The sequence below is a fragment of the Notothenia rossii genome, assembly GCF_949606895.1.
Source record: "Notothenia rossii genome assembly, chromosome: 5".
Taxonomy (NCBI): Eukaryota; Metazoa; Chordata; class Actinopteri; order Perciformes; family Nototheniidae; genus Notothenia; species Notothenia rossii.
This window is the reverse complement of record NC_136903.1, coordinates 17,287,374-17,311,144: the sequence shown is the minus strand read 5'-3', so window position 1 is coordinate 17,311,144 and position 23,771 is coordinate 17,287,374. Positions and strand designations below refer to the sequence as shown.

The 23,771-nt window shown below is 41.4% G+C and overlaps 1 protein-coding gene and 1 long non-coding RNA gene across 2 annotated transcripts in view; one reads left to right on the top strand and one right to left on the bottom strand.

Moving 5' to 3' along the window:
- Positions 1-14,373, bottom strand: part of slco3a1a (solute carrier organic anion transporter family member 3A1a) — a 35,321-nt gene extending 20,948 nt beyond the window's left edge. Inside the window, exons 1-2 of the mRNA XM_079683236.1 lie at positions 13,719-14,373; positions 5,722-6,178 (exon numbers count right to left, since the gene is read on the bottom strand). Of these exons, the coding sequence (XP_079539362.1) occupies positions 5,722-6,178; positions 13,719-13,877 (616 nt within the window). The 5' untranslated portion in view covers positions 13,878-14,373. The remainder of the gene's footprint in view (positions 1-5,721; positions 6,179-13,718) is intronic.
- On the top strand, positions 13,824-22,644 carry LOC307040424. The gene is made up of 2 exons (XR_013808484.1): positions 13,824-13,965; positions 22,405-22,644. It is a non-coding gene; the product is annotated as an uncharacterized lncRNA (long non-coding RNA).
- The last annotated feature ends 1,127 nt before the right edge of the window (positions 22,645-23,771 follow it).

The window sequence follows — 23,771 nt, the reverse complement described above, 5'->3', positions numbered from 1 at the left end:
GATTTAGATGTTTATCTGATCTGCTCGGGCTAGCCAGACGTCCAACAGACAGAGCTCTACAGTCTGTAGCAAAACATACACTGGCATAATTACAGTGTCAATGCATTACCATCTCACAAAAACAGCAGATTGACTGGGGGAGTTAATTCACTTCAGACAAGCAGCCAGATGACGAGTCCTTATGAGGCTACTACACGGCCTGGTACACAGCAAACATGTAATAATCCTAGTCCACACCCTTCTAAGGTTCATTTAACACAATCAGCCCCATCTGATTCGTATCAGAACTACGTCTAAATAAAGAACTCCTCAAAACAGCTTTTGTCATCTGAAAAAGGCGGCTGCTAAAAATATAAAACTATTAACAGTGGACAGATTTGATCTGTATTTTTTTCACTAAGCAGGACTGGGAGATAAAATAATTTGATTAAAGAAAGGACCGTTTACTAAAAGGGGAGCACTGAAGTGTTAGTCTCCCTCAGCTCCTTTTGAATCTTTTGCGATAATTACCGATTGGCTCCGAGACAGCAGCAGCATGTTCTTGATAAGTTGGATCCAAGATAATATTCTGCTCAATGCTCTCTCTACACACTAGGAACGAGTACAGTACCAAGCAGGGGGGGGGGGGGGGGTCGCTGTGTGCGGGCCTGCAGCAAAACGTACAGTAAACGTCTCTGGGTCACTGAGCTTGTAGCACAGTAGACTGCTGAGCGTCCTGTCACAGAGAGCGGAAATACAAGCCCACACAGTTCATTATGGTGATGCAGAGGAGCAGCGGCTGGCTGATGAACGTTTACTGCAACGTCGTTTATCATCTTGAGATAAAACAAACTGGTGTTGCTAGGCGAACGCAGCATGCAGCGTATGGTAGAGACGGAAAAACCCATTTAGAATCTAATCCTTCAAGATGACATTAACATGCGCCGAGTTTAAGTAGCTTATATAAACGCCCTGCTGCAGCAACTGTTTGGAGTCGGAGCATTTTAGCAGAAATGTTGACTCTCGAGGATCCCTCTGAGACCTTTGTCACTGCGACGACTGCAATTGGCAAAACTGAAGCTAAATGTATCACTGCAGAGCTAAAATGAACCTAACGAACCATGCTATTATAAAAATTGCTGGGAAATGTAAAAAAAAAAATACAAAGCAGCTGTACAGTAGCTGAGGTAAAACAAAGAGCTGAGGTCTGGGAATAAAATACAAACTAGTGGTTGGTAGCAAAACACAGAGATAGGAAAAGCATGTGTTTAATGATGTTATTCTCCAGGTAGAGGCAGCTATCTGGTTTTATCTCAAACCCTGAATAGAAGGACCTTTGTGTTTCGCCACTTCTAGTCTGTCATTCCTAATTTGGTAGTTCGGCTGAGAGAGAGACAGAGTGAGAGAGACTACCGGCTGGTGTATGGAGTCAACTCAAATCACAATTAGTCATCCTCTCTTTGCAGTTAAAATCCTGTGAAGGCCTTTAAAAATGCAACTGTTAATATAATGTTAATGTAAACAATGACAATTGAAATGAAGTAAGACGGTTTTTGGGCATGGTGTCTGGTCAACAGTTTTACAGACTTGCATTTTATAATGTTGTTTATGTGAAAAATGCCATTTGGGCCATAGGATTATTGTTGTTGCTGCAATACCACGACTGGCCACTAGGACAAAAGGGGGAGACACAACACTTCAAGTCAGTGGCCGTTTCTCAATGTCGAGGAGGCTTGCTTGGTAGCACATGTATGCTGGACATTGGAACAGTCCTTCCGTGCCACTCGATGACGTAGTATACTTGAAATAGTGGCTCTGCAGCAGCTTTACTCGGCATTGAGAAACACCCAGTGGCTCTTTTTGTGATGTGTAAATGGCTGCTGCTAAGACATAAGACATGCCAAGACATAATCTTACTATGTACACTGAAGACATCGACACCCAACAACATTGTATAGTGCTAATTAGCAAATGGTGGCATTTTAACCTGCTAAATTAAGATGGTAAAAATGACTTACTTTAAACAAGCATATTAGAGTTGTTAGCTTGTTAGTATGCTGACATTAGCATTCAACTTAAAGCTTAGTTTTTTTGGGGGGGCCAGAGTGCTTTATTTTATTTTTTTAATCAGAGATGAATAGTTCAAAGGGGGAGATAGAGGGGAGGACATTGATGGAAAAGTTCGCCGGGCTCGGGAGTCGACCTCGCTTTCTTGGCAGCGGACACTGCATATGTCAAAAAATAATAATAAGTTTATTTATTATAGCAATGAGCTAACCAGTGGCCCTAAAACACAGTTCCTGCGTTAAGTCTTGCAGAGCTGCTAGCAGTAGTGAGCGCAGGATGTTACTTGTAGCAGATTCGGTATGAATGCTTCAGTTAAAATAAAAACCTGCTTCTTCGACAACTTCAAGACTCTGTCATTGTTGCCAGTAATATAAGCTACATTAGAAAATTGCAATTTAAGCCTCTCCCCCATTAGCATTTTAAATCTGTTAAGAATGTATTATATGAATTATGCAACAAGCAAAGTCCACATGTCCAAATCTGTGAGATTTTGCTAAAAGGTTATTGGCATCAATGAATGAATTAATGTCATCCTTTACGTCCCCCCCCCCCATATATACTGTACATTATAGTTGCATGAACCAATCTCAGGCTGTTTAAAAGCTTCTGAAACCTGAAGAGGCAGCGGGTGGAGTCTACGATACATGACGCCAGCTCTAGACCCTTCTCTGTGTGTCCTGTACAGCATATTTATGCAGTCAGGGGTCCTATGGGAAGAGCCAGAATTAGCAGTGGATAGTGAAAGGTCATAGAGCAGTGGGAATAAAGATCCCGTTGACGCAATCTGTCCAATATTTATTTCCTTTGGCCAGAGAATGAGTGCCTACGTCTAGACTCGGGGAAACAAATCAAAACAACAAATTGACATAAAACACATTTGTTAGTGTTGGTGATGGCATTCAAACTGGTTTCTGACAAACTTCCTTTTAAGATGAAAATAAAGCACACGCAAGCATTACACAAGCTTCTAAAAAGGAAATGACAGTGAACATATCTTAACCAGACCGAGAGAAGAAGCTTTCTGAAGAGTCACAACCAACTATGCTGGAGTGTTTTACAGCTGTTTAAACAGTGAGCCTGTCTGCTGCAGTATACACAGTCAGAGCCTCTGGAGAAGTTGTTTTTCACAGGCCTTTGTGGTATGCATGTGCGTCCCGGCCCACTCAGACCCACCTCATGGCTGGCTGGTTGGCATTCCTGCCTCTCTCTGTAATTATGGCTCTTCTCCAAGCCTCTCTGCTCTGCTCTCTCCGCACCGCCATATTCTTAAAAGGGTGGGGCCTGCCTCGCACTTTCCACCTGGCCAGTTGGCTCACGCTCTAATTTTAACAATAACACATCACCAGGAGAAGATGTACACGGACAACAGAAGCAGGCAACAGTTGCATGCAGTGGGAAAAATATCAGTTTCAATTACACTTGGTGTCATGTATCATGAATCAGGGTTAATCATAATGTTCTAAAACTTGCAATGAACCTAAAAACCATCATTAATACAGAACTAAAGTGAAGGGAATACTTTGCTTTCAACCCTGCCTCCTATGGAGTGTGTGAAGTTTTAACACACACAAGTTGTGAAAGAGTCTAGATGTCAAACTACACACAGTAGATACATACTTGTAATCTGGCAGTGTGAAAATGAGAGCCCAGGGGAAGTTTGACTTTACGTGCTCATACAGCACATCTGTCTGCAGCTGTTAGGAGACACGTGTAAGGTTGAAGATTCTGGTCTCAGATTCCCAAGGTGTTTTTCTCTCTAATTTCTCTAACAGCCTCATCAAAAGACTCCAAAATGTCCCCTAATCCTTCAGCAAGACATGTCTGCAGGCACCAAATAACGAGTAAGTGGTGATGTGACGTTAACAACAACATTATATTAGAGCGAAAGTCTACAGAACTTTGTATAACATTCAGGAAATAAACAAATATTTGGCCAGCAGTAGTAACCACTGCTGCTGTAACAATGTGAACTTGTTGATGTAAACTGATGAATAATCCAAATACATTATCAGTATGTGAAAGGAAATCTCACAGCATTTCAGACAATCTACTCCATTCATGCAGCTGGGGGCACATGACATGCCTGCAGCAGAAGGATTAGGACGATCAGCTGAGCGCGACTCAATAGCACATTGTTCCTTGCTGCTCACCGCTTGTTTTTCCTCCAACTCTCCTTGAGCATATCAGAGGAGGACAGAACCAAACCTCGCCTCCCTCACGCGTGCCAAACTTCAAATCACTCGCAGTCCACTTCCCACAGTCAATTGCTTACAAGCTACTATGGTGTTGCCAAAATGTCAAAGCCTTTTGTGGCACTTTTTAATGCTCTTTATTGTCTAAAACAAAGCTTGGGGGGGGGCTATTTGTAAAAACAGCTCATGTTCAGGAAAATTTAAAAAATGAACGGCAATTAAGAAAATCAGCTTTGGGCTTGAGATTACAGTGCACACTGCTGCCTTTGTTTGCAGGTCACATCTGTATTTGAGGGACAAAAGGCAGCCACACAACATGCTGCTCTGTGAATGTATCACGAAAAGGGCGAGTGCCAGCCTGAACTGATCTTCTATTCAGGCTCTTATTGTCTCTGTACCACACTGATAACAAACAGCACACATCTCATCTACTCCATCAAAGGCTAATGTGGCAGGCTGGACAACAAACAGCAGGTCTCCGTCAAAACTAGGAAACGTACTATTACATGGATTAGTGGCTGGGATTTCTTAGTTAACTTCTCTGCTCTTATGACCAGCAAAATGAGAAAAATGTGCCGAAAGCAAATGAGAAAATTGCTAAGGCCAGCACATAACCTCAGAAAAAAAGAGCAGTTTTATTTACAAATCAAACAGGAGATAAACATGATAATTAGCAAGCCTATTTCCAAAAATTATAAAACTTCCCCTGAACATTTGCTCTTCTGTATGAAGACTTATATTTATAGGCACTGTAACATATTTCGCTGGAAGAATATACTGTAAGATGTCGGACATCCACAGAAAAAGCTACAGATGTGAAAATCCTCCATGGCTTAATGAGCCAAGCATTAAAGCCACCTTCTGCACACAGATATAGCAAAATATACTTATCACAGCAAATACATATCCCTAAACAGCCATTGTGTATTCAAAACTTTGCACAGAAAGCACTTTGAATGCACCTTTAAACCTCAAAGAAGCCACATCAGCAGCATCTTCCCTTTGAGAGAGGATTGAGCGAAGCAAAGACATTTAACCCGTATCTGGCCTCTTCGCCACTGACTTGGATGTAATGGAGATTAAAAAAGCTCCAAGATCTGCTCACCTGGCACTCACGTGAACAGGCTTGTGCTGTTAGCAAAGGGATATGGTGTACAGCAGAAGAGCACACATACAGTATATACTGTGTTGACTCAAAGTGTGCAAACATCGCACCTGATGAACAAACACATAGATGTCTGTCTTTCCGCTGTACCGGTTTTAGTTGCCTTGGGAAATCAGTGTGCTGCAGCAAATAGATTTTTAATTTCCAGTGTGATAATCATCTCCTTGAACACTGCTTATCTTGAACAGCAATATAAACCAGCCAGAGATTCTCAAAACTTCCTTCGGCAATGTCATTTGGATTTGTACCACTTCAACAGATTAGGTATTATCTTGATTTCAACAATATGTTCACAAGAAAAATATGGATGTAGCTCACCTATATAGAGTGATGAGTCTTTCTTCTTCACGTGATCATCGATGTAGGACACCCCCAGGGGCTGCACCGGCGTGGCCCCGATCCCCAGTAGGACCTGGGCTCCAATCAGCAGCAGGTACATCATGTTGGTGTTGGCCCTGTTGCTGCATATAATGTCCTCAGCCTTCTGAACCTCTATGCTGCTGGTGTTTGAGCAAACATCCCGACCCACGTCAGTCCTCAACGTCTCCCCTATCTCATACTGTTTTGTCAGAAACTCAGGCAGAGCTGAGAGAAGGGCGCCAAGAGCCATGACGATGCCCCCGCAGCCGATCAGACGGGGCCGATGTGCTTTGGCCCCAAAGTAGCTGACAAACAGGATCAGAGCCAGGTTGCCTATCTCAAAGCTGCTGGCTATCACCCCCACGTCAGCACTCTGCAGGTTGAACCGCCGCTCCAGGGTGGTCAGCACACTCACCTGGAGACAAAATCAAATCAAGTGGGTCAAGGCAATGATTATTGTGGGTAAGCTGTGGCTCAGTGGGTAGTGTGCTGGACTTAGAAACAGGGGATAGCAAGTTCGAGTCCCACTGCAGTCAGCATGTCGTTGTGTCCCTGGGCAAGACACTTGACCCCAAATTGTTCCTGTGGGGATTGTCCACAGTAGTGAATGTATGTAAGTCGTTTTGGATAAAAGCGTCTAACAAATGACATGTACTGTAATGTAATTATGAGGGATGGAACACACAAAGACAAGGATGTGGGAATCTGATGCCTAATATCAAGGAGAAAAATCTATTATATGATTTATCGATGATAAGTATTATAAGCATTCAAACTCTATGACTTTATTTATACATGCAACCTGTATCCGTAACATCTGTATATAGAAAAATGTGCGTTCATGTAAGTTTGTCAATGCAGAACACGTTGTGATCGACAGCGAACAGTTCAGTCGGTTCCAACGGATCACTCAGAAATACCAAGTGTGATTGGGGACTATATTCTTGAACGAATCGTGGATTTTTTCGTCATCAATTCCAGACTGTGCCTTTCCATGAAAAACCCTGAATAACAATCTGTTCAGATGTTCCAAGCTGTGGCTCCTCCCTGGAAACTTGGCCCTGGTTTTGATTAGCCGGGCTCAGATACGTTTAGCTTTAGTGAAAATAACTCATCCCAAGTTTCCCTCTCTTAAACAGCTGTCATCCCGCAAGAGCTAGAGTCTACCAGTATCTACCAGCTGAACACAACCCAGCAACACTGGTTGTTTAGCCCAGTTTGGTTTGTTAACTGTAGTTGTCACAGTCTAAATAATGTAACACAATATTTATTTTCAGTGTGCGAGTGCATACAACATTACTGATGTTATTTCAAAGTCAAAGACATTTTGATAAGGGGTCTGTTGTAAAGCAGAGCAGGGCTGTGTTTGTTTTTGATATGTGGGAACAGTCTCTCTCTGCCATGTGAACCACAGCCACACATTTAAACGGTTATGAAGCTATTTTCAGATCCGTCCCAAACTGTCCTTGAAAGGGCATCACAATTTTCCATTTCCCCAACGGGCTCGGGAGTTTTGACTCAACTCTAAACAAACTGAAAAAAAAGGATCCACCAACACAAACATCCCTTTTGAAAAAGGGGACTACACTGCATGATGAATCAACTTGTGGTTTAGCTTTCAGAAAATTGTTTCATCAAATGCTCGATTATGCTAATGTAACGTACACAGTTGATGTGAATAAGAGCAGCATGTAACACCGAAGTGACCTTTGAGTTAGCTGTATGTCTCTTAAACAACCACAACATTGCTATCTGCCCACCAAATCTGGTGCTGAATCAGTAATGAACATAGAAGTAACGTCTTAGAGTTTTTGGCCAGTCGGTTCTATTTTGTGATACTACAATATTTCCTGAAGCAGAAAGGAAAGAAAGTACCACACCTCAAATATGATCTGTTTCTCTAAAACTATCCAAACACTTTGTTTTTATCACCGTTCTCTACACTCCGTCCATTTCAAGACCATAATGCACAGCAGTCTAGTAAATGAGAAGTCTTTGACAACTTAAAATCAGACAGCCGGTTTGCTTTGTCATTAGGGTTAAAATAAAAAATAAAATTGTCCTCTGTGACTTTTATGGAGCAGAAGTGACAGCAGGTCGTTGCAGCTGCTCTAAACTCAGCTGCACTGACCTTCACTCCACATCAAAGCATTGGGAGGATGATTGTTGGGAGCGTTTCGTGCCGTTGTCCTTTTGGTGACGTTGAGTTGAAAACTTCAGAATGAGTCACAGCTCTCTGCTCTTTCTCACTGAATGCAAACACTCCTGACAGGATGTTTTTATCCAAGCTGGCTCTGCTCCACAGGGATGGGATCTCAACATTGTCTCATCCACCTCTTAGAAATTATGCCAGGTCTAAACAACCTGTTGACACCGTAGCTTTAGCTCTTCACAGATAGTGCCACTTCAACAGAGTATAGCAGAGCAAGTGAAGCCGTCATCAAATCCAATTACATCCCATTCCATTGCAGGAGGTCTGTGTGAGTGACTGAGAGCTGCTGCTCCCCGCAGTGGAAACACTGATGTGTTGAGCCCTCGTGTCTAGGTTCAACATGTTTATGCACTTTCACTCTGACTTAAACAGGCAGCCTTCCAGGAGGATTACAGTCTGAATAAATGATATAGGAAAGTTTGAGTGGATTGCATGCTGGTCAGTGGTAACAGCCACATTTTCTCCAAAATACTCAAACTTTGGAAATGTTTTATCTGTTGCATGGCAACAAAACAAACCTCGTCAAGTTGTGTGACACCTCATCGCCAAACACAAAAACGAGTCTTGTCTGAGCATAAGAATCCCGAATTCCACAGGCTTTTTCCTCCCAGGATTTATTGAGAGGTTGTTTATTAGCAAAAAGGCAGCTCAACGCTGACATCCACTTCAACACATTAAGGTTTAGCTCTGATGGTGAAAGTGCTGAAATGGTGCTATTTGTGATGGCACAGCAGCTGTTTATACCTGGAGTTAAAGCTATTTAGAAGCATTTCTATTCAGCTTTATGAAGTGTAGCCTCCTGAATGGTGGACTGAAGGTTAACCAGAGGTACTTTATCTGCTCTGAATTAGCCTTTTTAAAATGTTGTCTTGTTGTTGTTTAAAATAGGCTAAATTCACAGTGTTGATTCTGTGTATTTTAGACCTTTTTCTTTCTTTCGGTACTCTGTTAATGGCTACACCTGTGTGCTATTAGATGAAAATGGCCTAAGGCTGATAAAGCAAAAATAAATGACCTGGATGATGTATGTTTTGATTTGCCTGTAAATTAATCAAAATGATTTATTGTCTCAGCATTGAATACAAAAATAGCCTCGCTGTTAACACTGAAATGTCATATGGTTTTAAAATGACAATCATTTTCTGTCATACAATTTGGGCTTCTCCCTCCTTCCTACGCTCAGCTGATTCAGAGCGTCTGAAGTTTGAGGTTCAGGTGTTGGTTGCACCTCACAGATCAAGCTCTGAGGTGTGAGAAATTATTCTTATAAAGGAAGTCTTTATACAAACAAACCTTAAAGCCTTTAAGTCACACATACAGCTTCCCAGGGCTTAATATCTAGTATCAACTCAAGCAATTAAAATGTTATGTGACTGCAGAAAAGTAGCAACAATATATCTGTCTCTGTAGCTTTTCTATGGCGTAAAATAAGACGGTTGGTATATTGTGTCGAACCAGATCAAATTACTACATATAATACGGGAATCTTACTCAAGTTTGTTTCTGCACAACTTGGTCTCCAACCAACATTTGTTTACATTGTTGATGCAAGCTTTTGTCATTTCAGATTCAAAATCAGTTAAAAAATGCTCATCAAAACTTTCCAAAGACAGAGAGCGTTGGTTTATTTGGCTTGAAAATACAAATAATCAACTCTCAAATTAGATTGAATTAAATTTGCTTGTCTGATATTTTCAGCCCTACACTTTTATGGCAAAAGGGATGAACTGAATAATAATCCTGCAGTCCATCAGACAAAGTCACCAACTGCTGAAAAATATACAATATTGTAATTCAGATGTAGATTTTTAAATCACAGGTGGCACTTATTTTAATATCATATACAAAAAAACTGGGAAAAAAAGATAATTTCTAAAAACTGAGAAAGAAAATCCTCTAATCAATCAAGAAACAATGATACACAAATCTGTGCTTCTTTGGTATTTGCCTGTGCAGGTCACAGTGTGTTCTCTTGCAGCCAGGCGTCTACATCAGGATACCCAGCATGCTGCTAAGTGTCTTGTACAGTAAGCAGCTCAGAGAAAGCAAAGATGGCCATGATAGTTGAGTTTTGTCCCTTTACTGCCAGCAAGCTCTCTTAAATCCCCATCATCCAATCAGAGATATCACAGTAGCTCATGTAGGTCGACACCAGTTCACCAGATTGTAAACGAACCAGTTACATAAAGTGCTGTCTGAAGAAGGTAAATAATGGCGCATTTCCACTACAGCGCGAAGCTCCCTTTAAGCGTGCCATGCCCGGCCCGTTTTTGGTTGCATTTCCACTTGGCATAGTACCGGCTAGCGGGTAGGCCTAATATTTCACAGTTTTTCTGGCTCCATAAAATCGAGGTTCTTTCCGGGCCAACAACCAGGCTGAGTCGGGCTGGGTATGCTAAACTAGAGAGAATCGCTGGCAAGGGGGCTACTACAACAAAATGAACATATTTGATCGTGATTTAATTGTAATACACGTTTAGAAATGATGCCGAAGTAACAACGACCGGTTAGTAAAAACCATGAATTAATGCTTTGACAAGTCTGCAGAGAGACGGCAGGGGAAAAACCTTTTAAAATGCGTGTTTTCTGAATGGAGATCGGCTAAGCTAACGCAGTATATGCTCCAACCGTCCACACTCACAACAACGGCCTAAACAGACATAAATAAACCAGCGACTGTATTCGCCATGACACAGACAGTCTGTGGTTTGTACTTGTTTAACTTTTGTCTAGTTTCTGAACAGATATGAGGAGCTGTGAGCTCTGACGGAGCGTCCACACAGCAGCGTGCGTTGACGCTTGGCGGTGGGCGTGTCTGAAGCTTGGGGAGTTAACGCGAGCAACGCGAACAACAACCAATCACATGAATCTCCCGCCCCCGACATACAAAGCAAAAAACATTCCATGCTAGCTATATATACTGTCTATGCCTGCTAGCTCTCCATTCGATGTTAAAACGAGGTACACTGGATATAAACTCCCCAAACAGGCGAAAACCTACCAGTTTCACCCACTATCTCTGTCACCTCCCTCCATGCCTGGCTCCTCCGGTTTGTATCCTGGTAGATGAACAGAGACTGATCATACAGCACCGGGTGATTCACTACCGCAATGATTATTTTCTCCTCCATTTTATGGAACATGTAGAAATGACCTGCGGTATGGCTCTCGCAGCATACACGTGGTTTGATTGGCTAGCAGTTGTACTGGCAGATTTTCATAAACGGGATTTGATTGGCTGACGCTTCCGTCGAAGCTTCAAAAGTTGAACATGGTTCAACTTTTGAAGCGAGCAACGCGTAGCTACGCTCCCCACAATGCAGTTCGGCGAAGCGTGACGTCACACCGTTCAAAGTGAATGGGCAGAAGCGTTGAAGCTTCAACGCACGCCGCTGTGTGGACGGGCCGTGAGAGAACAGCTAATGGCTGTGGTTCTCATTGAAGATGACGTCACGGCTCCGCCTTCTTCTTCTTCTTCGTCTTTAGTGTTTATTGGCGGTTGGCAAACCAACTTGTAGGTGCATTACCGCCACCAACTGGACTGGATTGTGGACAAGAGACTATGCAGAAAACAATAAACAAAATAAATAAAATAAAATAAAGAACAAAAACTCTAGATTATTTTAAATGTATCAATTTCTCTTAGAAACGTAATAATCTCACAATACATATTGCCTGATGTTCTCCATAACAGCCCTGATAGCGACAACTCATGGCATTTTGCTTTCTTCAGTGTCTGGAAAAGCACATTTCTCTGAGTACTATATTTCCTGCAAAGCAGTAAAACATGCTCAACATTTTCTGGCTGGCTACAGTGTGTACACTTTCCGGTTGGATGCTTTCCTATTATACTTAATGTATGATTGAGACCTGTATGACCTATTCTCATCCGAGAAATGATTTTCCTCCCTTCTTTTAAACCCCACCTTCCTTCCATACCCCACATACCTTTGAATTGTATAAAGATGTCTTCCTGCATCACTAAGGTCCCAATGATCTTGCCATGTTGTTTGTGCATATTTCTGTATGAATGTTTTAGCCTCCGCTTTGCTAAGTGGAACTTCTATGTCTATGTTCATAATTCTCAGTGTTTGTTTGGCCAGAATATCCATCTGTTCATTAACCTCCACACCAACATGAGCAGGAACCCAGCTGAAACAAGTTGCTATGCCTTTGATTTGCATTTGATATACAATTAGAAATATTTCATTTATTATGTCCATTCTAAATGAAGATGTACCTGATCGTATACTCGATAATGCTGAAAAGCTGTCAGATGCAATTACAGTATTATGTATTTCTTTCTCCTCTATCCATTTCAATGACAGTACCAATGCCAACAACTCTGTGGTGTATACTGACACATGGTCTGTTCCCCTTTTCTTTATATGTGTATTACTCAATGGGATATAAACTGCTGCCCCTGCACACCCCGTCTCTGGATCTTTGGAGCCATCTGTACATATGATTGTTGAGTCTGAGTGATATCTTGCAAAATAATTCTGGACGATGCGCCATACTGGTCACGGCTCCGCCTACACTGCGTTACTATAGTTACTGCCCCAGCTATTAAACTGTAATGGAAATGCAGGATAAGACTCAATGTAAATAAGCTCTGTTGTGTTGACGAACAAAAGTAGGCCTGAAAGCATCATGTGCCAGAGTAAATGATTCCTAACGTGACCTGGGTTATTGTTTAAACTGTTTGAACAGGTGTGCAAAACTATAAAAAGCAGAACAATTGTGTCATCAGAAACACACAATAAAGAGGAAGTCTTCTTTAGGAAATTGTCCTAACTGACTCTGAGTTGCACCGCCATGCTGTCGCTGTTCTCTGGCTATGATGCTCAGCAGGTCCACTGACAGAGAAGATAAGATGTTCCACTCCAAATATGGCCAAGGCATTCAGGGTTTAGTCTATTCATTACAAGTATGAAACAGTATGAATCTTAAAGAATAAAGCCAAGTTAATGTCAAAACTCAATGTTCATATTTTTTGCCTGAGGCTGTGGGACTTTTTAAGGAATATTTGGAGCACTTCAAGGAGATTTGTCCCACAAATTATAACGAGTCTCTGTATAAGTTTGGATCTTTGTGGGTTTTGAGGTTTTCATTGCAACGGTGTCATATAAAATACACATATTGATGTTTTACAGAAAAAGATCCCACATTTCAATAAACCTCATGTTACACCGGCTCCATGTGTTGGATCACTGTTAATAGTTCAAGTGAAAGAGTGCGTAGACACAGGAAGTAAGAAGGATGGGAGGGGGGTCCTTGACCTTGACTGACATTTTGGGTAAAATCATCCAACTACTGCCTTCTTAAACATGCTTATCAATCATAACCAATGCTAGGCAAAGCTGTAAAGTTACCATTTAATTACTACTGCATGGCTTATTTAAAAGGGGCTCTGTTTTAATTGTTGTACCTTAAAATTAAAATGGACATCATGGCACACAAGCAGCTTTATATATGTTGTCAAACTGTAACACATAAGGGGTAGTTTAGCAGCATGACATCTTCCCTGCAGGCTGTAGCTACTTCACTGAGAAGGACAGAGGTTTATATGTCCCGTCATTGCCCTGCTACGTGTTGTTGTTAGTCCAAAGCATGCAGAGCAGCAGAAATAAACCCCATATGGTGAGCCCAAACCCGGCTAAGACACAATGTGAATGTGACCCGCAGTAGAGTCGCAGTAACAGAGGCAGCCCCGCAGGAGCTCGGTTTTTGTAGCACTCACCAGGTATGCTCCGACGGTGCCCTGAGCCAACATGAGGGCGCATTCCGATATCAAAAATATCTTGATATTTGAGAAGCATGAGGAGTTTTTTCGGGGGCCGTCTGTTTCCAGCATGTCGCCACTGCTCTGGTCCGAATCCCGGGGCTTCTTTACCTGCATCCTCCCCTCACTTTACCCACACAGCACTGCGAGAAACCGAGACACACAGGAGCAGGATGACCGCAGCAGGAAGACACTGTGGCAGCAGGTACGGTGTTTCGCCTTTTCCCTCCTGAAGACTACATTCGCGGTGCTTCTTGTCGCAGTTTTTTTTTTTTCAAGAATCTCTCTCCATACACAAGCCACAAAACACGTTAAAAACTCCCTGCTTTTCTGCCGATAGTCTGCGTCTAAACATTGCCTCGTCGTCGACACGCAGGAACATGTAAACTCCCCGAAGGTGTTTGGAAAGGCACACGTGAACCGCGGGCGCTGAAATCTCTGTCAAATCGCATGTTTCCGTAGCCGGCGTGTTGAGGGTTACATCTGCAGGTGAATGTCCCGGTTAAAAGGCTTCTTCTTGTTTCGTTTCCCCCTAACTCCCGCCGCTCCGGACTGTCATGGTCCTTCACGCACAATTACTGTTCTCTGTTCTCTCTCTCTCTCTCTCTCTCTCTCTGTTCTCTCTCTCTCTCTCTCTCTCTCTCTCTCTCTCTCTCTCTCTCTCTCTCTCTCTCTCTCTCTCTCTCTCTCTCTCTCTCTCTCATATGCACGGCGATGCAGTCACGGCGGCGCATCAGTCTGCACAATTTGACTTGAAAAATCACTACAGTAGTCCTGTGGGGCTCCGTGTGTGTGTGGGTGATTTAAAGTGACTCACTGCCATTTTATGATGCATAATTTATCCACAATATAGACCTACAGGGATTATAAATCTGTGGTGCAGATTGAGATGATCGTTAAATCTCAGGGCTGCAATTTAGGATTTTGTTTAAAACTGGAACTAGCTTTGGCTATTTGCTAAAATAATGATAATTCATTATTGCAAAAGGATTACACAACTATTCAAATTACTAATACAATGTACAAATGTACAATATTCATTAGGACATTTATGGCAAATATTCACTTGTTCAGACTTCTCCAATGCAATAGTTAGCTTATTTCCTGTGTTTATGTCACTGTATACCTATATATATATATATATATATATATATATATATATATATATATATATATATATATATAATATGTGATATTTCTTGCTGGAGATAGTATTTTAAAGGGAATTTAATTACCCACGAGTATTTCCATTCAAAAAGTCAAACATGACAATGAATGACAACAATTACAACGTCAGGCAACATCTTCAAATGTATAATCCCTAAATTGTATACAGGAATGTATTATAATTTTAGGACCAGGAAACACTAATTTGAGAAACTGGAGCTATCAAATGTTTGGAATACTCCTTTTGGGAAATATTTATTTCTTGCCAAGAGTTTGAAGATTTAATAAAGACTGGAAAACAGTTCAAATTATCATTAGTATACTTTGTTTTGGATTAGACAAACAAGCAAAGACATGTTATTTATTGACTTCTGGAGGTATGCTATGCAGATTTGGTTAGCATTAGCTTCAGTCTTTATGCTAACTGTATGCTAAGTCAACTAGCAGCCGACTGTAGCTTTATATTGATCATACGACACCAATCTCCTCATCTGTAAGTGAATGACAGTGTTCCCAACACATTTCCTTTTTAACAATCAACTTCCAAATATTTGCACGACTAATTGATTTAGCTACTAATCATTAACGCCCTTCTTTATCAGCACTTTGGCGAAGTTGTAGAAAAGACTGTGACGTTTGCTGTTTTTTTCAACATTCATTATTGGATTATCGTGTTGATGGCATGTCTGGGATGAGGTATTGTGGCGGTTATGATGTAATGTAACCACATAATGTGATGATGATGGGGTGGAACTGCACTGTGTGAAAAACATATTGTGTAAAGCTGTGAGGGTTTTCTGCACAGCTGTTTGCTCAGTTTTGCAAACAGCAGCAGCAGTATGAGGACATGCAAAGGTCAACGAGATGAGCTGGTAATTGATGAACTGGGAAATGTGTTTTTGAACCAAACTGATTATTGAAAAAGTGGTTTAAATACCACAGTGACAGACAAGATGTTTTTTAAAGTGATATATTTGATCCAACAAACTCTTTACACTATTATCTTATCTTTTTTATAGACTAAAGCCATGGTTGTCAAATTAATTGATGATGAAAATAATAATGAGTTGCAGCCCTACATGCTTTTACTGCCTAAACATGAACTATTTATTGATCCATTTACTTTTTAGCAATTGAGTTAGCAATTGAGACACTCAAGTTTTTTAAATGAAATTCAATGAGTATGATACATATATTATCATCTGTATTAGTTGTGATATGATATATATTATTATTATTATTATTATTATATAATACTATGTATTCCCTATTTATGTCTCACTTCCTTGGAACAACAGATGAACCCACATTAAAAATGATATATGTTTGCTGCTGGATTTACAGTTTGACTGTGATTCAGGACATATTTTGGCAGGTGTCCAATGCAAAGTAGTCATCAATCGTAGACGCTCCCTCCCTCTCGCCCATCACTCCCACACAAAAATCCTTTCTACACTTCCACATATTGCTCACTATGGTCAGCCTGCCGGGAGAAGCATAGCATTTACTGTAAAGCTGACAGGTTGACAGAGGCTTTCATCTGACAAAATGTGTCCCATGTTAAAATCCCACCAAGCTAATGTGCTGAAACTGAGACAAGTATACCAATAAAAGCTCAATGAAAAGCATTACGAGAAATGTAAATTAACACATGTGAGTTTCATATGATTCGAAACTAGACCCCGTAACTTATACAGCCGCAACATGTGTGTGTGTGTGTGTGTGTGTGTGTGTGTGTGTGTGTGTGTGTGTGTGTGTGTGTGTGTGTGTGTGTGTGTGTGTGTGTGTGTGTGTGTGTGTGTGTGTGTGTGTGTGTGTGTGTGTGTGTGTGTGTGTGTGTGTGTGTGTGTGTGTGTGTGTGTGTGTGTGTGTGTGTGTGTGTGTGTGTGTGTGTGTGTGTGTGTGTGTGTGTGTGCGTGCGTGCAAGGGGCATTGACTCCTGAAGTCAAATGTAACTTTAAGTGCGTATAAGGCCCAGCACTCCCACACAGGTGCTTTCAACACATTTAACATGGAGGTAATTTTAATCTGGGTGGAGTCTTTAAACTTGTAACAATAGTGGTCTTCAGACTCAGTCACAACAGGATTTAAAGCCTCAAACACATCTGAGCCAGCTAGATTGCTCAGAACACCACAGTGACCATGATTCAGACAGGGCTGCCGTCAAATAGAGTCTTCAAAAATGGACATCCTTTGTCTTTGCCAATCATTTTTCTTGGCCTCAATGGAAAACATCATGAGGTCAATGAATAATCTAAAGGAGACTACATGGGTTTAAGAAAATCCAACCATGGACCTAAGTGAATCACACTGCACTTACACTGAGTGGTCAGACACAATCTGTATGCGTCCAATCAGGCAAGTGTAAACACCAGTGAACGTGGACTAGGTGTTTAGGAGCTTAAAGTTAATTGGAGTCAATTTGAAACCCTTCCATCACATGTTATGACCTTATATTTGCACATTAATTTTGAGCAGTTTAACCACGTTGTTTTTCCCTTCTCATATTCATAATCATAGATCATTGAGGGGCCATTATTCCACCAAAAAAGAGAAAAGTAAAATATAAATCAAGTGGTTGAGAGGCATACCATTCCAGTGAAACAGCCCTAGATGTCTTCTGCAGTTCTGCCTGTATCTTTTAATACCAAATCCCTATCGCAACAATGATTTAGAAATGTTTTTATCTCTTTAACCATCTTGTTACCCCAAAGATTCATTTAATTCAATACGGTTGTGTGTGTGCTGACTATAAGTCTGAAAACAGTACCATATGAAAATTACGCTCAGTGTTTGATATGTTTGCATGAACCATCAATAAATATTTTTTTATAAAATAAATGTATACAGTCTGTTCAGATCAGTTTTGGAATTTATCATGAATAGAAGGAGGGACAAAATTATGCAGAAATGTGTGTGTGTGTGTGTGATCAAAAATGTGTCAATGTGTGTTAGCAGGACTGTTTATACAGTAGACGAGCAGGGACATGAGTCAGGTAGTAACAAGCGGTGGGCGGAGACGCCTCGGACCGGTGCCAGGAATGTATGAACGGAAAAGCCTGCAAACTATTGTTTGCCTTCTGAAACAGCTGCTATTTATAGGAATTGGAAAAGGGTGGACTCTGGAAAATAAGCCCAGCCTGTCTGCTGGGAGAAACTGGGAAATGGGAGAAGCCTGAGGAATAACTACAAGTATAAACAAGCTGCTTTAAAGGAACTTTACTGTTTAAACTTTTTAGGAAAACATTCTTACACAACCAGTTTATTCCTAAGGTTTGACCAAATGAAAGTTAAACTTTGCTTTAAAATATCATTTTTTCAGTAAATGCGATATGAATGACTGCTGGAAAGCCAATCTTAAAGGGCCCATGTCATGGCCATTTCTACTGATCATATTTCCATTGTTGAGGTCTACTAGAATAGATTTAAATTGTGCAATTTTCCAAAATCACATTGGTTTCTAATACAGCATCTCTGTATTGTATGTGTATTCACTCTCTGTCCTAAACAGCTTGTTGGAGCTCCTGCCCCCCCCCCCCCTCCCTGTGAGCCCAGTGTGCTCTGATTGCGAGGCTCGTTGCTGCGAGGAGCGGACAGATTTCCAGGTCGGTGATACAGAGAGAACAAGCAAAATTCATCCTGAGCACACAGAAAAACTCACAGCCGAAGTAAAAACAATAAGTGTGGCTTGATATTGAGTAAGAAAAAGGTTTATAACGCTGTGAGAATGGGTCTGCGGAGAGCATTTCTCCGCGATCCCAACTCGTCTATTACCATCGTTCAGGGACTCCCTGTTTAGTTAGCCAAGGGATCCTGGTGTGTGAGTTGCACCGCGGATTGGTCCATTTGGGCCAATCCGGTCATTTGTTGTTGATTTGGGTGTTCACACGTCACTGTACCCAGGAAGCAAACAATGGAAAATTAGAAATCTCCAGCGAGGCGTTTTGGGGCAGCATCGACAGATCTTTTCTGTGTTAGAGTTTTACTCGCTACAGGGTGTACTTTGAGGGTTTTTGACTCTGCAGACCGCTTACATGCATAAAAACCTTCATAACACACATGGGAACGGGTAATAACCGGAAAAGCATGACATGGGCCCTTTAAAGCACAGGGGTTTAGGTAAATGTCCAAATTGTGTCTTCTGTATTATTATTGAGTTCTAAAATGTTTCACTTAGCCTGCGTTTTAATTAACGTGTTAACATTTAGATAACACACATTATGTCACATCTGGTTTTGTAACGGCCCGTCCACACAGCGGCGTGGGTTGAAGCTTCAACACTTCTGCCCATTCACTTTGAATGGGATGACGTCACGCTTTGCCAAACTGCTTTGTGGGAGCTTTGTGGGAGCGTTGCTTCGCTTTGCTCGCGTTGTTCGCTTCAAAAGTTGAGCAATGTTCAACTTTTGAAGCTTCGGCGGAAGCATCATCCAATCAAATCATATGCCAGTACAAGCTCTAGCCAATCAAACGGCGTGCTTGTGTGTCCGGGGCGGGAGATTCATGTGATTGGTTGTTGGTCGAGCTTCAGACACTCCCGCCGGCAAGCTTCAACGCACGCCGCCGTGTGGACGCTGCGTAAGATACAATCAAAAGTGAAGCTTAAAATACAATACATTATGGATTATTAAAACCTATAGCTGTTAGCTAGGTAGGTTGATTTATTTGACAACACTTAAAGGTGGGATAGGTCATTTTGGAGAAACCAGCTCAAGTGCGCTAGAATTTGAAAATACACAGCCGGAAAAAAACCTGCTACTTCCTTACAGAGCCCCTCCTCCAACACACACGAACCCGCACGTGACCAATGAGGGCACGAGATAAGTTTGTGCACAGATGGAAGGCTGACATTTTTTTATGGATTTTTTGTCAAAGCACTTAAAGGTGGGGTAGGTAAGTTTGAGAAACCGTCTCGAGATACACTTTTTGTTATATTCTATGGAATGCTCTTAACATCCCGATAGCAATGAATATCTTCAGTGCTTTGACAAAAAATCCATAAAAAAATGTCATCTGTGGAAGCCGTAGCACTGTAAATAGCACGACTAATCATTTTAGCAGGCCCGGCTAAAATAACTGGATGGCCTACCTGCCTGTCAGCCTTCCATCTGTGCACAAACTTATCTCGTGCCCTCATTGGTCATGTGCGGGTTCGTGTGTGTTGGAGGAGGGGCTCTGTAAGGAAGTGGCAGATTTTCTCCGGCTGTGTATTTTCAAATTCTAGCGCACTCAAGCTGGTTCCTCCAAAATTACCTACCCCACCTTTAAGATATTCATTGCTATCGGGATGTTAAGAGCATTCCATGGAATATAAGAAAAAAGTGTATCTCGAGCCGGTTTCTCAAACGTACCTACCCCACCTTTAAGGTAAATACCATATAAGATCAATTCAATAATTGAGGATAAAAACACAAAAGGGCTAAAACATCTATTTTGCTCCTGACCACGTCATCTCAGTTACCAATCCTAATAAAGTAAGAAGCCCATTTCTGTTGGATTTTCTTGTTATTTGAGTGGTTGTAAGCCCTGAATGAATGTGGTTAGTATTTATAACAAATTTAAAGGGGACCTATCATGCAAAATGCACTTTGTGATGTCTTTTATACATAAATATGTGTCCCCGGTGCGTTGGGGAACTCACGCAGCGTCAGAAAATAAAACCTTCTCTCTTTTCCTCCGTACCCAAATCTTTTAAAAACGGGTGTACAACGAGCGGATTCAGATACCTGGCGTGTTTTGGACGCAATCTCGTTTTTGTTTACATTAGCAAGCCACGCTAACACTCAGAGCTAACCTGTACTGAAGAGCACATGTGTTTTAAAAAGCAGGAAATAAAAAAAGAACTCACCTTGTGATAAACCTGCAAGAGAAAAAGCATTTGAGCTCCATACTACACTGAACAAAAATATAAATGCAACACTTTTGTTTTTGCTCCCATTTTTAATGAGATGAATTCAAAGATCTAAAACATTTTCTCTATACACAAAATAACCATTTCTCTCAAATATTGTTCACAAATCTGAAAAAATCTGTGATAGTGAGCACTTCTCCTTTGCCGAGATAATCCATCCCACCTCACAGGTGTGGATTATCAAGATGCTGATTAGACAGCATGATTATTGCACAGGTGTGCCTTAGGCTGGCCACAATAAAAGGCCACTCTGAAACGTGCAGTTTTGCTTTATTGGGGGGGTCTGGGGGGGTCCGAAAACCCTAGGGTTAAACCCTAACCCTAACCCTAACATGTCACCCATTGAGCATGTTTGGGATGCTCTGGATCGGCTTATACGACAGCGTGTTCCAGTTCCTGCCAATATCCAGCAACTTCGCACAGCCTCAGGGTCTGGGGGGGTCCGAAAACCAGTCAGTATCTGGTGTGACCAGGGTTAGGTTTAGGGTTAGGGTTTAACCCTAGGGTTTTCGGACCCCCCCAGACCCCCCCAATAAAGCAAAACTGCACGTTTCAGAGTGGCCTTTTATTGTGGCCAGCCTAAGGCACACCTGTGCAATAATCATGCTGTCTAATCAGCATCTTGATATGCCACACCTGTGAGGTGGGATGGATTATCTCGGCAAAGGAGAAGTGCTCACTATCACAGATTTTTTCAGATTTGTGAACAATATTTGAGAGAAATGGTTATTTTGTGTATATAGAAAATGTTTTAGATCTTTGAGTTCATCTCATGAAAAATGGGAGCAAAAACAAAAGTGTTGCATTTATATTTTTGTTCAGTGTATTTCAGAAATAATCCTTGACGTGGTTTAAACAGGATGGCGTTTTATCACAACCAAATGTAACTTTATCTCAGGTAGAATTCTTATCAGGAATTAGCTCCGCCTCCTCTTCTTTCTTTTTTTTTTCAAGCCAAGGACCCAAGATCCGCGTTTCTCTAACAGGGCTGCAAAAGAGGGGTTTGAGCAGTATGAGGCATGGCTACAATGGGTGGTCTGTTTGGTATTTTGAAAAAAAACCTTCACAGAGATGTTTTGTATAGGTATGGCCCTACAATATATTTTTCAAATATAGCAAGATAGGTCCACTTTAACTTCCATAGATGAACAGTATCTGGGGTGTAGAAACTGGAATTCTTCTCTGTGTAATTATTGACTTTATGAGCAGTCTGTTTATTGCAGTGTGTGGTAAGAGCTGTAAAACATTGCTTTCACAGAACCATGATGTCTCTGACTCTTCATAGTTCACTGCACCTTTGGTCCCTCACATGGTTTCACCTGCAGTCAAAAATCCTCAGTACAGTGTGTCCTCCTCTTAACTTCAGCTGTCAGGTGTAGTTTTTGTCTCTGTCTAAAACTTCTAGAACCTTACATTTTGTCTTGACCCGGAGAGGGAACATCTGCAGCTTTTTCCCTTTTTATCTTCAACTCACTGATTCCACAGCAAAGCCTGGTCTTATAGAGTTTGTTTTTTTCTAAGAAAGTCAAATGATTGTTTCACATTCGTCTTTTCCTCTGTCATTAGATCCCGGCATCCATCCCAAAAAGCTTCAGACTTTCTGCTACGCCACAGCGGTTGCCATGGAATTGGTTTGTGCGGATATGGGCAGCGGGAGTTTCTGCTCAGTCTGTGAACTTATCAACAGCTTAATTGGATTGTGAGAGGTGTACCAGCATCCACCAAACTGATTGTAGAGAATACAGTATGTGCTTTGCAAAGTGGGGACTAACAAAAACATAAAATATATAAAAATGTTTTCTTATATTACGTCCTATTTTATGCTGTTTATTTCTACCTACACTACATTTTGTTGCATCAAACTTTGTAGTAATACCTACTGCTGCGAGTCGTATTCTTTAATTTATTTAACTGAATCGAATGAAGTTCCTAAACGTGTTGTTTATTTATTCAAAAACGCACAAAAGGTGCCAGTGTTGTACATTCTTTCTCATTTCTAACGATCTAAGACTGAACCCAGTCCTCTATCAATTCCTGTGCATGTTCAGACAGTGACCCTGTCCTCCTTCACTCTGAGTCCACAGCTGTCAGAGCGATGCACAGCCAGTCTGTCCTCAGGCGCTGCATCACTTAGCCATGCAGTGCCGCTGAGCTGGAATTTTACCTGGAGAGAGCGGCCTCTACAGAGGACAGCACTTATTAAAACTCACAGATACTGTAAAGAAACTTTAGGTGGGAAACTCCCGACATGTTGCCTTGTTGTGTCAAATCTTCCACAGATAATACACAGGAGGACTTGCATGGTATTCAGTTTTATTTTGTGCCAAGCAACACAGCAAAGGCAATGTTTTCTACTGCTGCTGGGAGCAACCATGCGAGAAGAAGCCATCTGTGTTAAGTGTTTGATATACCTTTTACTGGATGCACATTGTGACTCTTTATCATCCACAATTCTTCTCTCAATAACAGATCAGAGGTTTTAATCTCTCAGTGCTTACAACCGTGACAAGAGAAAGACTAATTGAGAGGTTGGACTCAAAGAGAAGCCATTTGCCTACCAACATTTTGTGCCATAGTCCATTTGCTTGCGGTGACCAGCAGTAAAGTAACACCTTAAAGTCACTGTTCTCCACAGACAACAGCAGAACTCTTCAGGGCTCATAAATAATAAAATATCACATGGCACTTTTTTCTGATTGTGTCCTGTCTAAATATAGCTTGCTGCTGTCTGTTTCACATTTTAAACCATTTCATGCTGCAGATCTGCTTTCTATTTTTACACCTATATCAATAGAGAGGGCAGCATGTGGTTTTAAAATAGAGCAATTCTGTCTGCGCTGCTGAGGAGAAAGTTTCAAACATAGCATGTTAGCATGGTCCAGTTACCTCCCAGGGGTAAATAAAGCCAAGAGATACATGTTCTTATTTTCAGA